Consider the following 16,015-nt stretch of genomic DNA (forward strand, 5'->3'; position numbering starts at 1 on the left):
GTGTGCCTGTGTTCGGGGCTCTTGACGGCCCATCCACAGCCACTCTACGGCAGCAAGACTATTAGTCAAGGGTCAGCAACATGCAAAATATCAGAAAGGCTAGAATTTGTCGGACTACATATTTTCAAAACCAAACTTCTACTGAAATAAAAGAGAAAAGACATGTCTAAGTTGGCACACAAATTACCAGTACAAGCACACTTAATTTTCAGTGGTTGCCATTTAATAGCAAAGCAAGTGTTTTTTTCTGAAATGAGAGAAGAAGAGCACCCATGTGGGTTGAGGCCTGGCCATCTATTTAAGTATGCAATTGCAATTTTCTGGCTTTCTGAAATGTGATTAGTCATATAATTGCATGTCCAAATTTAGCTGTGGAATTTACATATTTAATTATGAATTACTGAAAAGCATCCTGTTTTAGAGCTTTATTTTTTATATTGTATATATCAAAGAGGAACAGATTATATTAATTATTTTGAAAAGTTCTCTATATGTGTTAAAGTAATAAAGAGAAAACAAGAAAGAGGGCATGATATGCAAGGACACTACTGTTTTCTCAGCTCTTTCTGAAAAGCCAATATTTCAGAAATACATTTTTGGCAATAAAATATTTAGTATGTGACATAAAGGCAAAATTTGTAAGGAGAAACACTTGTTTATGTTGCTACCTTCTATAATCAATGTTGCTGATGCTGAGCCATTCACCTTGGTCAAGATTAGAGTTGAAAAGATTAGTAAATAATCAGATTCATTCCTGTAGCAACATGGAATGTAAATACACACATTACTTTGGAGTTCTTTGTCCAGCCTGTCTTTAAATACTGTAAGTGCTCTGGAAGACGTTTTCACTATTTAACACCCAGTCCTTAGGAAAACATGAGTTTTTTCCTTGTTTTAAATTCTCTGTTGTTTTGAGCTCTTTACTGCATGAATTGTTCAGCTTAAATACAAGAAACAAATATGCAGACATAGGAAGAATGAAATGTTTTAACAAGAAAAGAAAGGGAGATCACCAAGTAATTGTACACAAAAGTGTAGGGACATAACCTATCTGAAACCCTATTGTTGCTTTCTTAAAGTGGGCCTACAATCCAAGCAAACATTTTCCCTTTTATTTGTACTTGTCACATGGTTCATTTTTATTTCAATATTCCAAATACTCTGCAAGCATGGTAGCAAATGAAACAGTTACACAGGGATAACTTTTGAAAATCTGGCCTCAGATACAAATAAAATAAGATTTTTTTAAATATGTATTGTTATTCAGATTATTGCCCAGCCCTGTACTTTTTGAGCACTCGAAACTTCTGTGCTTAATTTAGGAAATGTATGTAAAGTGCCTTAGTAGTGCTTTCAGGTAAGCTTTCTATGTAAGTTCAATGTGGGCTTAGGAGCAATTCTCATTATTGTTAGTAGATTGAGAAAAAATCGATCTGGAAGGAATTTCAAGAGATTCTTTAATCTGTCTCTGTGCTACAAGACAGGATCAATGATTTCTGAATCATTCCTTACAGAGATTTGTCTTGTCAGCCTGCTCCTAAATCATCAGGTGACAGAGATCCCATCACTGGTTTTAACGACGTAGCAAGAGCGTTTAGCTGAATACAAAGAGTCAGAGAAGTAGGGAGGAGAAAGTGGAGAAAGAGAAATTGAGCTATACAACCCATTCATTTGATCTAGAGGGCAGAGGAAGGCGGGAAGATAGTAAAAAAAGTGACAAGGATATTACATTTGCATTTGCCAAGGGAGGCATAGAAGAGGGCTATAGACTGTTGATAGCTGTGGCTCTCATTGTCCACATTCTTTGTGTCCATTTACACAATTTCATTTCCTTTTGGGAAAGGCAGGGAAAGTATTTAGTTTTGGAAAAGTAACATCAGTGGATTATTGTATTATTTTTAAAATGTAAACATCTGCTGATCAGCATGATTGTGTAGTACTTGTAACTGTAAGAGAGATTTCTGGGACAATGTACTGAAACAGTAATTAAGTGGGCCAAAATCCCAAAGTGGCATAGTAAGGATCTTGATTATTTTCACAAGAATAGTCTATGCTATGTTCTTATCTCTTAAATTGACCAGCAATCACAACTGTCTTCTGTATGTATAAATGCATGTATATTTTATCTTGGTCTTTCTTTATTAATTATAAGATATATCTTTTCTTTTTAGAACCTTACCTTATCATTCGGTTGCTACATGGCTTCTGTCTTCTGCTCAGTTTCTGCTATATGTTATTTTTTAGTATAGTCACCAATTTAGTGTTTATCTTTAGATACTGAAACCTGTGAAAAAGTCTTGGGTTTTGCTTTACTGCTAGCTTAACTATTGAAATACTCTTTTAATATTGCAAGAAAGCAACTGAATGATGGCATTAGGCACCCTAACAAGATTAAAAAGAAGAGCCTTTATATATGACAGCACTGTTAATTTCAGCCCTGCACTGTGGGCAGCAACGTTTGATAACATTTTTCTCTTTCTCATTCTTTGCACTGGCTGTCAATCACTTTGGACCATTTTTGTTCCAGTTCTGCTGCAACAGCATACTTCTCATTTCAGTCACCTTTAATAAAGGCATGGCATTCATTTCTAATTCTTATTAACTGATATAATGCAAAGACTAGACTAGACTTTCTTCTCTGTTCCCACCTTCTAGTATGCCTCTGTAGCTCATGGTATTTATAAGCTTTTTAGGGGAATGTTCTTTAGTGTCCAAGTCCCATTAAATTATATAGAAGTAGTTTAAAAAGTGTCTTTTGCTGTTCAGTTTTACCAGGACTCTCCCATCCAAAGCAATTTTCCAGGGAAGGAAATAGTCCCTTCAGTCCCAGGCCCTACACACTCCACCAGAATTGAAATTATCTTGTGCCGGGCTTTTCTATTTGCTGAAAATCTCTGCTACACCTGAAAGGAGCTACTTGGTTTGAATGCATTACATATAGAGCCAAGTGCTTAGCTGGTGTAAGTCAGGACGGCCCCATTAACTTCAGCGGAGCCCTGCTGACTTGCAACAACATGGTAGCAACCTTTGGATTGGATTAAGATGCCAGACATACAGAATTTGAACACCTATAACCTTTATAAAGTGGAGCAGGATTTGGTCATGGGAGACAACGTTGAGGGAGACTGCTTGAAAGAAGTAAGGTTCAGGCAAAAGTTTCTGGGGCCACAAAATATCTAAGAAACTGAAAGGGAAAATGACAGGTGATGGTTTCCATTAGAACATAAGCATACAGACACAAAGCTGGCAGATAGCTTCCAGCAGTTTTAATTCAGTTCTTAAGCACTATCTGTCAAAATGGATATCTTTACATCTAGATATAAATGTTAGAGATTTAGATCATAGCGACAGAGATATGGATATTGATACAGACTTTAAATCTTGGATTAGTCATCATGTTTTCTTGGTAGCTGTTGGACTAAGTTAATGACTGTTTATTTGTAGGCTTTTTTAGTGTAATGGCATATTTATGGGCCCAGAACTAAGATCTAATACTGTATCATAAAGGACACACACAAAATTAATTAAAGTTAAAATGTTGGCATTTATTTTAAAATGTAGATGTAACATTTTAAAATGCATCATTTGTTATTCAAACCTTGGTAACGTCCACAATTCCTTGAAAGCTTTTTCATCAGCTCCAAAGGCCTTGAAGAGGGCTGCAGTCCAATCCCCAACAACCCGTATGTGAACGCTGAAGAAGTCCTCCTCAGGAGCTGAAGTGAGGGTGAAAGGGTGCCACTCCAGCTGTGAGACAGATGGGCACTGTAGAAAGATATATTGACCAGGTCCCATTGTAAAGCCATGCTTCTTCATTTGAAGCTCAAGTACACCAGAAGAATGTGTCACCACCTAAACAATAACAAAAAGACTTGTTTTATTTTCCTTCAGAAGAGTAACTGTTTCCATTAGGTTACAGGTGACTTTGCAATTGTTTCTACTTGAGTTCAACCACAAGTTAATGCAAATTGGGGTGCACAGTAATTTTTAAATGACTTGTAGATTATGGCCTAAACTACACTTTGCAGTGCTGTTGCTGCCCAGCAGCTTGAGAGTGAGTACAGCGTGTATCATAGGGCAGCTTGCTTAGTGAATGTAAGAGGCAGAGGAAAGGCTGTAACAATTCAACTATTCGTCAACTTACTATCTTAGTAGAGTCTATGCAAAAGTATTCCTTAGTAGACTGGAATGATTTCCCAGTTTTACTCTCATGTAACACATTTAACATGTATGAAATTATTGTTGGTTTTGCAAGAAGAAAAAAGCCCAGTGAGCTCAATTCTAACATACTTTTATTAAGAGGTAGTCTCAGTTAAGCAGTGAGTTTTACATGTCACATAGTATACTGAGATTCACAGAACACAGCCGGTCTGTGAAATCAGCAGCAATACTTATCTGACATGCTTTTTCCCTCACACAAGATAAGCCTGTTCCTGATTGCTGACTTGATATGTGTGGACTTGGCTGCTTCAATCACAGTGTTGCCCATCCATTCTGCTGTGACTTAAATAGGCCCTTAGCACACAGAGATATTTACAACTGGGATAAATTGTTGCAGTGGTATTAATGAAGCTTCAACTATTTATGCTAACTGATAACATAACCCTTAATCTCCTTGTAAGCCTCCAGATTTGAAAGTAAAAACTGTGTTCTGCTGAAGCTGAAGTCCTGCAAACACACATCTCTGCTCTTCACTGCAGTGGAAGATGGTTTTCAGTTCAGTAAAAGAAGAGACCCTCTGTGCAGAGGTTTATGTTATGGTGGTGTAACCTTCTAAGTCTGGTACTTCAATAATCAAGTTTGGTCCCGTATGGAATATTCTTACAGACTTGCTATTGGAATAAATGCGAAACCTAAAATCAATAGTTGGCTGAAACCACAGTAATGATGAAAGAGATGCTGAAGCTAGGAGTGAAAAATTAGGTCATAATATAAAGGAGTTATCTATAGAAGATAAAAAAAGTCAATGACATAACTTTTTTTTTCATGCAGACATGCAAGCTATGTTACATACCTTGGTAATGACCACCTCCTGTCGAAATCTCCAGAATCTAACAATTCTTTCACAGATATACAGCATCATAGGGCTTAAAACCCACTTCCAAGCCTGTATATTAAAACCCACAATATTTATTTTAATTTATGGAGACATATTTTGCATTTCTGGTTTAAATCAGCAGGTAGTCTAAAATGAAATTATTTATCTCCTGTAATTTTTAGTTTGCTTTTCTCAAGAGAGTATTTCTGTTGCTGCTATAGCAGTTCTGGCTTTCTTGTGGAACAGACATATGGGACTCTTTTGCAGATGCACTCCAAAAGCAGTGCTAATATCTATCTGTATTCTGGCCAAGAAGAGTCCTTTAAAATCTTTTCCTACTAAAAGGCAAAAGGATTAATCTATTTAGGTGTTACATATAAATGTCATTGTACCTGAAGACATATAGATGCAGACATTTGTACAATATTATCCATAGCATTACTGGTTTTTTGCTCTTCAAAGTTTAAAATATTTCAGAAGGGTCAGATAGAAGTAGTTCTTATTGTCAGCTGTGAGTTTTCTGATGCTGCATGAGAAAACATTAAGTCCCAAATATTCAATTAGAGGAATGGGATGTATTTCCATTTAATCCATTAGTCAGCTTTGTATCAATAAATGTGGGGGTTTTGGTCTAGGATACTAAGCTGGTCATACTTTAAGTATTGCAGATGATTGCTGTGCTTGTGCTTGCTAATCGTACGTACTGATCACTATAACAATCAAACATACTTGGCTATTCAAGTATACTAGCGGATGATTTCACTGATTTGCACTGATAGCTAAGATAATTACATGTAATTGAATCTTCATGATTAAAAAAGATCTTTTTTTTCTATAGGAGATACTGTTTTATTTCCAGTTTTGTTAATTACACAGATCATTCTAGCAAACTGAAGACTTTGCAATCATGTGGCTTTTAAAATCTTCAGAGTAACTTGCTGAAACATTGACTTTGCTCCACAAGCTGGGTAACGGGTTATAAAGTATCTCTTATGAGAAGCAAGCCATAAAATTATGTAGCTTCCTTAGAAAGTGCTAAGAGGATGGAGTGGCAATTTCCCAAGGTTAAGTCTTGAAAATTAAATTAAAAAATTGCATTATTTAATAATGGGAAGAAACCAGCATAAGCCAGAAGATTCTCAGTTAAAGCAGAAACTCAACACATTCGTTGTCCCTAAGTACTACAGGTGTCTCTGCACAGTGGGTAATCTCACATGTCTTGAATATATTTGCATATATCAAGCTACAGTAATGATGAGACCTGCTTTTCCTCCCTTCCATTTGTGCTACCTGTAAATAAAAGCATGTGACAGGAATGTTAAGGCTGCAGGCTACCCTGTGTGAGAAATCAGCTGAGATTTCAAATGTGCCATCTCTCCAGTGCAACAGAGCATTCAATTCAAAGTATCTTTTGGCTGAGTTGGGACAACAGGGCATCCACCAGGAGGGATGGGCTGCTAGGCAACACAGCTCCTGGCCAGCTAATCAGGGCATCATTATTCTCGCCCAAGTGGCCTGTAATGAGAATGAACTGAGATGGGGCAGGAATGGCTCAGAAGAGGCTGTGAGGATAAAAGTGCAGATGCCCCAAGTGCAACAGAAGTACTTCATTGTCCTCAGTGGGAGCCAGATCAGGCTCCTACCTGCTGAAATATGGAGCAGGGGAGCAGGTGTCACATGACTGAGAGAGGGGCTACCCTGGGAGCCGTGTCCCCTTAACATGATCCCAGCAGTGCACAAGGCTGTCTTCCCCCCCGGCTCAGTCCCATCTGCACCTGTTCCAGCCAGTGCTGTGTAAGCCTTGTCATATTTTTTTAACTTCTGAATGAATTCGTGCTAACTGCGGTGTCTAGCAGGTATCACACCATAGTACATTACCCATCCAGCAAAGCGCTGTTTTTACAAATGATCTATATGCCATGTGGTATTAACACAATTCATTTAAAGTAACGTGACTTTGCAAGTATGGCCTTGGGTATGCAAGAAAGTGTGGCAAAATAGGTTGAACACGGAGAAGTGGAAGTTCTCTCCAGTTAGCTTTATGATAATGAATGTGAAGACATGCTGTTGGAAGCAAGCTTGTGTCTATATTCACGGTGCGCAGCCATGTATTGATTTTTATGGCGACATTGTAGCTGAAATTTTTAGAGAGGCATTCATTTTCTCATTAATATGCGGGTTGGATAGTGGCTAACAATAGTTTAGTTTAAGAAAAATCTATGTCAGCCGTTAAAAGAGCTACAAGACACTGAATGCTAATTTTTCTCCTCTACTATAAGATTTCCTTTGGTATGTTTTCTCTTTTTGGAAGAAACAACGAAAACTTGCATATGAGCAAGCTAAATCTTGAGCTGTAAATGTTAAATGATTTTGTTTGGATGCTAGACATCTGACATACTGTACAAGTCTGCTACTTAATTACCCCCTGTGGATTTGCAATCTTGTTGCAGCAAAACCACCCTTCCGTGGGACATTTTTCCTGCCTCTTGCCTTTCCCTTTCATAATTCATTGTTTCAAATTCTCTCTTTTTTACCTAACTAAAGACATCAAGGCTGGATGATATGAAGCATGTGCCCCAAAGCAAGGACATAATTTTATCTCCAACTTATTCTCCCTTGATACTTAGACTATCCATATTAAAGTACTATTAGTTAAAATAATACTATTAATTTGCATCCCTAGCTTTACTGTTTCATTGTATTTTCTGTATCTCTGCCTTCATTAAGTTTTCAATTGGAGGCTCTGTTTGTGCAATGAACACATCAAAGATAGTGGTGATACCAAATAATTTAAAATAAATGTACGCAACAGATTTAGATAGAATACAATTCTGAAATCCATACCCTTCATAGGTAACTAACTAGAGCATCTTCCAGAAATAAAAATTTGTATTAATAACACCAAAATTGTACACATGACTCTTCATCTGTACCTGTCTATACTGATTATACTGAAGGTGGGGATCAATACCTTAACGTGCAGGGAGAGGCCATGGAACAGTGATGGGAAACTACTCTCTAAACATAGCACTAAGTGCCAGTCACTAGCATACACTCCAGTCCCCTACTACCTAAGACATCTGGCCTCCCAAGGAAGGACATTAAGTTAAAAGCAGAAGACAAACATCACTCTTACCACAGGTTTATTGCCAGAAAACTGTGGCAAAGGACACTGAGTGGCGTTCTCCCATTCCAAGTGGTGATCTTTACAGTAAGTGACATTGTGAAGCAGCAGACTCTGAGGCGTCTGACCCCGGACAAGCTGACTTAAAACAAAAATGTTTGTCAGTAATATGCTGCTTGGATTCTATCCTTGCAAAGATTCTGTGCACTTGTAGGTTTTGGACTAGTAGTTGAAAGCAGATTTGGAGATAACTGAAAGTTCAAGAACTGGCCATTTCAACTATGTTCTATTCTCTTGTTTAAATTACCTTTCCTTTGGCTTTGCCATGAATTTTTGACCAAATACAGGGAGTGTGTTATAGTACTGGTGTACATCAATGAAGCTGAAGTGTGGAGAGCCCTTGCACAGAAAATGTTCATTTTGCTCTTTGTGGCAAAATTAGAATGATTTCCAAGTTCCTTGGAGCAGATACTTTCACCTCTTTTGTATACAAGCATCTGGTATTGTTTAGAAAAATAATAAAATTTTATAGTGACAGACCTTCTCTTTCCTTTGCTGCTTTCTAAATGCATTTTTAAAAGCTGCAAATAAAGTTGGAGGACTGTAATTAGATGTGTACTCTCTAAATATATTAAATTCTCGCTTCTTTACTTAATGTTAATGATATGAATTTTCCCAAACATATAAATCCTGACTGTTCAGTTTAAATGGGTTTCAGCTGGTATTGATTATGGGTAGAGAAGAAAGTTTTTTATGGGGAAACCCTGTTTGTTTCATATTGTTCTTCTGAATTTTCCCTCCCATACTTATTTTGGCTCTACAACATTAGCCTGTCCTGCCCACTGGCCTAGCAAGAGACAAGGACATGAGAAGTGCTGTCACCTTCAACATGGCAGTGTCATCGGCTGCCACCAGTTCAGACAGAAAGACAGAATAGGAGGTAGGCTCTAGTGAGATTTGTTCAGTCACCTGGGAAGGAGAAAGGTGGGATGTGAAAGAAACCTTGGGGTTTGACTCCTTTTCATAAATGGGGTAGTGGTAGGGATGTCCTAGGGCAGCAGGGAGCTGCTATGTTGCACCTCCCTCCCAGCCAGGAGCAAGCAGCATGCTCAGTGCATGTTATCAATAGAGCTGTTCAGTAAGTGCCCCCTTTTTGGGGAGGTCTCTCTCTGAGGGATGTCGGTCATTTGGGTAGGCAGAGGGAGCTTACAAAGCTGAAGGTTTAAAAGGTTCATTATAGTGGTTTGAAATTGGATTCTAAAAGACTTGCCAGAGAGTGAGGGGAATGGGGCCATTTTAATCAAGCCAGGACACAGTTTACAGCATTTGTTTGCAGCTGTGCCTCTGAAACTTGGGACTAATTAATTGGGCCAATTTCAGGAACACTGAAAGTCAAACTGAATGTGGCAGCTGTCAAATCACAAGACATAAGAAAAGTAACACACTACAAAACATTGTACTGGCCTGTTCCCTGCCCTGTCGTGATGACACGTACCTCCAGAGAACAGGCACACACACACACCGTCTGTGAGCTAGGAATTTCCTCTGTGTCAAATGTCCTTAGATCTGAAAAGCTTTACTACAGCTTGAGAACATGTGTACACTAGATAGTCATCAGGAAAAGACCTATGGAGCAAAGCAGTCTTTGTTGAGGGTCTAGCACTGAACATGTTTGAGGGCTACCTAGGGCTTAGGATCAGGTCTTGTCTGTTCCTATGAATGGATCACTTGTTAGTGCTTGGCACACAGAGATGCATTCCTGTCAGTGTAGTTTCATCCCCAAACACTCTGTGTTATGCAGTCAGGGGATTGTGCCATGGTATAAGCCAGACCTAGGAGGCAAGGAGGATCATGAGATTTACCTCGAAACTGCACTCTCTATCTGAATTGAAATGTGAATGCAAATACACCACTATAGATTGACATCGACAGTATCGCAGAGAAAGGAGAAAAGGAAATGGGGGAAAGCACACAAGGGAGAAGAAGTAGAAGATTTCAATGGATCTGGAAACAGAAGGTGGAAATATTTTCAGCACTAGGCATTCTTGCTCTCACTCTGCATCGACAAGGGATTTATCAGCTCCTGAGCTTCTCAGGAGGCTGCCCTGACTCTGCTGTCCCTCAGTGTAAGAAGTGGAGCCTTGTACCAAGAGGATGGACCTTTCTTTTGTGCTGAGGAATAGGGAGACAACCAGCGAACTGGCAGTCATCCCTCTCCGTAAAAACCACCTGACTGGGCTAGTTATATATGTGAGTTGTTTGTTACTGTAGTCATTTAAGCCTGGTTTGTAATATGGTGCCTGCTGCCGTTGTACAATGTTTCTCTACAGTGAGGAAATTTGGGGTTCTTTTCCCCACAGAGAAAGAAGACCAAAATCACCTTACATTTATGGATGCAGAGGAGCATGAGAGGAGAATGAGCACAGGGCCATCCACCATAGGGTAGCTGACATGATGAAATCTTGTCAAGCTTGTACAAGCTCTCTTGTAAAATGCTTTACAAGAGCTGTGAGCATGAGTTCTATCCCTTATTAATTTTAGGTCACAAAGGTTTGTTGCCTAATCTGTAATGCGCTCAGTTCCCAGGGATGAAACTTCATTCAGACTGATGCATTGATAAGGTGAAGGTTGTTAGATGGTAGAAGAGTGGTTGAAAGAACTAAAATGCACTTTTAGTCCTCAGAAAAGTGGTCCATTTTAATTTCAAAATGCTGTCTTCGAGCAAAGATCCCAGCAGTTTGTTAATGGAAAAGCACAGGATTATAGATTGGAATTGTGTTTCTTCTCAAACTGTGTATACATACCCCATGGAGTCTATGCAGACACTTACCCCATACCATGGATTATTAAACCAATGAAGAAAACCACAAAAAGTTGATGGGTATACCAGAACACTTCATAACATGACCTTCTGATGAGCTCAGTGGATGAAGTCATGATCAGAATTAAAGCCACAGTTATCACAACTCCAGTTACTCCAGCTATGGTTGTTAGTACCTCTCCTGTTGTGTTCTAGAATAAGAATACATTATTAGTATTAATAGTTATTGTTGTTATAGTTGTTATTTTAATTATTACTTCTGTTATTGTTGCTATTGGTATTATTGCTCTATTACACATGAAGCCAAAATCTAAGATATATTTTCAGCATAGGAGCAAAACCAGAACAAGACATGGAGGCAAGGCAAACCTCCATTTTACCACAGACGAGCATGAGAAAATCTCGTTCTGCTCAATTTTCACTCAGGCTTATCCTAGACAGATGTGTTAATGTTTACTGCCATTTATTTGCTTCAGGAATTAAAAGGAGGAAATTAGACATTCTCATTAGTACTTTTATCTACTTTGCTTATGCAAAAATGTCTCAGAAAAAAGGGAAAATTATTAGAGAAATGGGAAGATTAAGTCTAGAAATGTAATAAGCAAAACAGCACCAGAAACCAGCTTATTCATGTGAGAGTGATGAAGCGAGGTGCTTAGACACCTGCAGCCATAAAGGTGTGGGGCTCTTTTGTGCTTGTTTTACTTCAAAGCTTTTGAGTTTTTAGCAGCTCTGAAATGGCGTATAAAAATGGCACACTCTCATTTGCCTAAACAGCATCTCTCATTTATCTGTTCCTTATATTTACCTGGAGATACGTTGGATAATACTTGGGTTTATTTTTTTAAAAGACTTATTTATGTTTACAATTTTATGCTTGTCAGTGATGAAACATTGATATGCTGGGCTAGAACATGTTCCTTCTTGTTCGTGACTCACAGACATCAGCACAGGTCTGTTACATCTGTCTAAACCCACCAAAATAAACTGAAGTGAGAATGAAGATGTATTTAGAACACAACAGTCAGATGCTGATCTCAGTTATAAAGTGCAAATCATGAAGAACAGCAGTAAAAATCTCACACGCAAGATGAGACTCAAGCTAAATATGCTGGCAGATAAAGTCCCCATTTGACCTGCAAAGCATATATATCTGTTTTCGTGGTGCTGATGCACAGGAATGAAAGAGCTCAGCATGCCTTCTGGATCCTGAGTTGGTTCTACAGCTGAATACACTAGGAGAAAAAAAAATGTATTGTTCTTGTAAAGTGCACTCATATGATATGGAAATCCTAGAGGTGATAAAATTCCACAATGCCATTTTTACAGTCACTTTTTACAGTAAAATCATTCTTTCAAATGTTCACACTTGACAACACACAGTACATTTTCAAATTGGTGCCTGTGAAGAGTGTGTTCAGATCCTATTACATATTAACAGGATTGATCTAGGTGATATTTCGAACATTTCCACTACAGTGGCTAGTTTGAATGTTGAGAAGAAACAAGCAAAAATGTCAAAGACACTTAGTGCATTGCTACTACAAGGGTAGGATGAAACTGAAAAAAAAGGCTGAATTGTTGCTCTCAGAACTTTCTTCTCTGAAGTTAGAAGCAATCTTTTATTTGCTTTCCTTCATAATTTATTAATTCTGAGTGTAGCTACTGAGACACAAATGGGTGATAAAAGAAATATAAATATTAGAGGTTGGAGTAAAATCTCGGCTGGCAATTGTGGGAAGTGTTACTGTAAGAAGACTGGGAAAGGCTCTCAGAAAATGCTAACATTCCTTCTCAAGGATATTTAGGATCTCAGTGCTATTTAGAAGCCTACTTCACAATTATATCACCCTGGGAAGGCTTAATGGAGAAAAAAATGCATGCTGGAAGACAGTAGGTTCCCGTTCAGACCTGTCAGCTCTGTCCTGTTTTGGGGGAACATCTCACGTGCACATGGTGAGACCAGGCACTGGGTGTGGAGAAAGACTGCACAGCTTAGTCTGTTCTTGCTGTCTGATAAACCTAACTACTTTGTAAATGCCACCATCAAGACTTTTGTGTTCACACCATTGAGATCATTCATTTGCTTGGTTTTCTTCAAACTTGAGAATTGCTTACTTGTTTGTTTAGAAAGATGCAAAAATCACATTCTCTAAAGTGGAAAGGAACTGAGGAAAAAAAAAGACAAAATGCCTTGTAACTGATAAGTACTATAGGATCCTACTGATGGTCGTCTCACTTTGTTTCTTGTTTCAGTGGAGCACGTCACTGACTGAAAGAGCTTCACACCATGTTCATGCAGCCTTTATTGCATGCTGGCTATGTGGAAATAACTAAAGAGCAAAAACAATGTCTGGAGTATAAGAGAGTATACAACAATATAAGCGCACACAGCAGCACTGTGGCTTCCCAGTGCACTGCCTCCTATATGCAGCAATCCTCTGGGAGGTTTTGCACGTGTTCTTCCCTGGGCAGCCACACTGGACATGTAAGAGGGCAGAAACAACCCCCAGGTTGGGAAGACACTGCGCGACCATGGGGAGAGACAAATAGCAACTGTGAAACAAATGTTGTTATGTGATTTTTTTCCCTATATGGAAACAAGCTGTGTTTGTTCCATAGATTGATAGTTTTGTTTAGTTGTATAAAACTCCTTGAAGGTTCATTACATTGTCTGCTATTCACAATACTCCTTATGCCCCCAACCCCCTAGCTGTCTCCCAACAAACTAATTAAAATACTAGAGACATTTCTTTGAGCTTAGTAACCTGAAAATTGCATCTCTGAGTAAGTGTTTTCTGCTGAAATTGAGGTTAACCTTTGGCAGCACCTTCTCGATCTGGTTAAAAGGCTTGGAAATACAGTTTTACTGACAATAGAATCCACAGAGGAAAACTTTTTAGATGAGGAAAACCAAAAAGTGACAGCTTACTGTTTCATAGGTCCTGATTGGGTTCAAGTAGCTTTCATTTGGACTCCTGCCAAGGCCAGAAAGTTTATTCCGTAACTCCCCGGCTGCCTTTGACTGGCTGGTATGATACCGCTCAATGTTGATCAAGTGGGCAATAATATGGATGGCTGCATGAGAGAAAGAGTGGTGTGAAATTACAGACACTCTTCTACCTGCCCACAGTGCCAGAAGGAACTTCATTAAGCACACTACAAATTATTGGAAAAGCTTGAGAGTTTTGCATGGATTAAGCTGAAAATAAAGAAAGATTTTATCAAATACATGTCTAATATGAAGTAACTGCTTCACATTGGAGAGGAGAGAAACAGGTCCAGGGTTCCCTCTCATGTTTATAGTCAAATGCCCTGCAGTCTTCAGTGTCGTCAAAGGAGGACCTCCTGAGCGATGATATAAAGGTGTTTGCCTCTGATTTTAAATTGTTCAAAATGAGGTAAACTGATTAAAATCCCTATATTTTTAATTAATGTGTTAGGATGTGCCATGGTCTAATATTGCTATGTAGGACATTAACTTGTCCATTTTAGGCATACAGTAGTTTTCACCTTTCACCAGGAATATTTAGGAGATGCATCCAAAATCTGTCCCCTGTTAACAAGTATCTAAAGCATCACTTTATGCAGGTGGAGCCTGGGGAAGCCTCGTGATTTTAAGGGGGAAGTCTGAATCACAGTATTACATCTGATTTGCCCTAAGCATCATAAATCATCTCTACTTCTGGCCTGCTCTCGAAAGGCATATGAAATGGCCAGTTTAGAAAAATGTCTTAGAATGAAGTAAAAACTCCCCTGTAATTTTTTTACTGAGTGGAAAGATGATAATTTCAAAAGAGGGAAAAAGGAAGTACTTTGTTTTATTATTAGCTAACATAGATAAAGTCATAATCATGCTTGGTGAGAGTTTCAGTTTTCAGTATGAGAGATTCTCAAATCCATTACAAGAAAGCTGTAATTAATGCAAACTATTAAATACCTAAGGATGAAAACTTGGCAATGAAAAACATTTATATGTTTACAGTAGGGCTATTAGAATATGCCATTTCTAGTTTTTAGAATTAGCTTCCGGTTATAATCTCTTTTTCAGTGTTTATATGTTCCTGTCCCTGACCATTTTAAAAACCTTTCTAAAAGGCAGTATTTGTAGTAAATCAAATATGATCTGATTTCCTGAACAATATTCTCTCAAAAGAGGATACTTTTTTGCTTTTATTTTTCTTCTTTTTTCTTTGTTATTTTTTCCTCTTTTCTTTCTTCTTCCTTCTTCTCTCTTCTTCCTTCTTTCTTCTTTCCTATTCCTATCTTCTTTCTTCTTCCCTATTCCTTTATTCTTTCTTCTTATTTCCTCTTATTTTTTTTTTCATTTTTAAAATTGTAACTATTCATACAAAAGTAATCTCTTACTATGCTTGTCACTGTGTAATGGTAGGTGAAAACACAGGGTTAAATGCATAAGGACTTTGGCATTGCTAAGTCTCTTAGGTGCCTGTCGACTTAGTGAGCTTCCTCACTCCGCATGCAGGAGTCCAGCCCCTCTGCAGTGCCTGGGGAGAGTTGTGGACATGGGAATGTGAGTTAAGGTAAGATGCTGGCCATGGTAATGCTTAATGCAGCCGGTGCAAAAAGGTAGAAGATTGCACTCATCGCCCCGATGTCAGGTTAGCCCATGTGTTCAGGCTGGAGAGAGGTTATTTTCATTCTGTTGTTCTGAGGTGAACCTTCTAGAGCAGTAGATGTGCTGGGGTTGGTTGACTGTTAGTTTGCACTTCATTCAAAGCATAATGTTAGCTTAGGGACTCCCCCCTGCCACTCCCAAACACCTGCTTCACCTCATCGCCCCATGCTTACATACTCACTGGCAGACGAAAGACCTATTTTAAAATCCTTATTACATTAAATGTAAAGTGGGGTTTTAAACCAAATCACACATCCTGGTCACTGGATTGACTGGTTATTCTCTTGTGAGCTGTGTCCTGATGAAACCCTTAACAAAAATAATAAAATATTTATTGACACAGGCATCCCAGGGAATATTCAGAGCACCCAAACTGTAAAATCAAGCTTCCAT

At 38.5% G+C, this 16,015-nt stretch overlaps 1 protein-coding gene across 1 annotated transcript in view; it reads right to left on the minus strand.

Annotated features, from left to right (window-relative positions):
• Positions 1 to 16,015, minus strand: part of NOX3 (NADPH oxidase 3) — a 39,197-nt gene that overhangs the window by 13,687 nt on the left and 9,495 nt on the right. The window contains exons 5-10 of the mRNA XM_010189904.1: positions 13,916 to 14,061; positions 10,993 to 11,174; positions 8,175 to 8,304; positions 5,015 to 5,107; positions 3,599 to 3,852; positions 1 to 44 (exon numbers count right to left, since the gene is read on the minus strand). The exon at positions 1 to 44 is cut by the window's left edge and continues 104 nt beyond it. Of these exons, the coding sequence (XP_010188206.1) occupies positions 1 to 44; positions 3,599 to 3,852; positions 5,015 to 5,107; positions 8,175 to 8,304; positions 10,993 to 11,174; positions 13,916 to 14,061 (849 nt within the window). The remainder of the gene's footprint in view (positions 45 to 3,598; positions 3,853 to 5,014; positions 5,108 to 8,174; positions 8,305 to 10,992; positions 11,175 to 13,915; positions 14,062 to 16,015) is intronic.

The sequence above is a fragment of the Mesitornis unicolor genome, unplaced genomic scaffold (genome assembly GCF_000695765.1).
Source record: "Mesitornis unicolor isolate BGI_N332 unplaced genomic scaffold, ASM69576v1 scaffold3818, whole genome shotgun sequence".
NCBI classification, from domain to species: Eukaryota; Metazoa; Chordata; class Aves; order Mesitornithiformes; family Mesitornithidae; genus Mesitornis; species Mesitornis unicolor.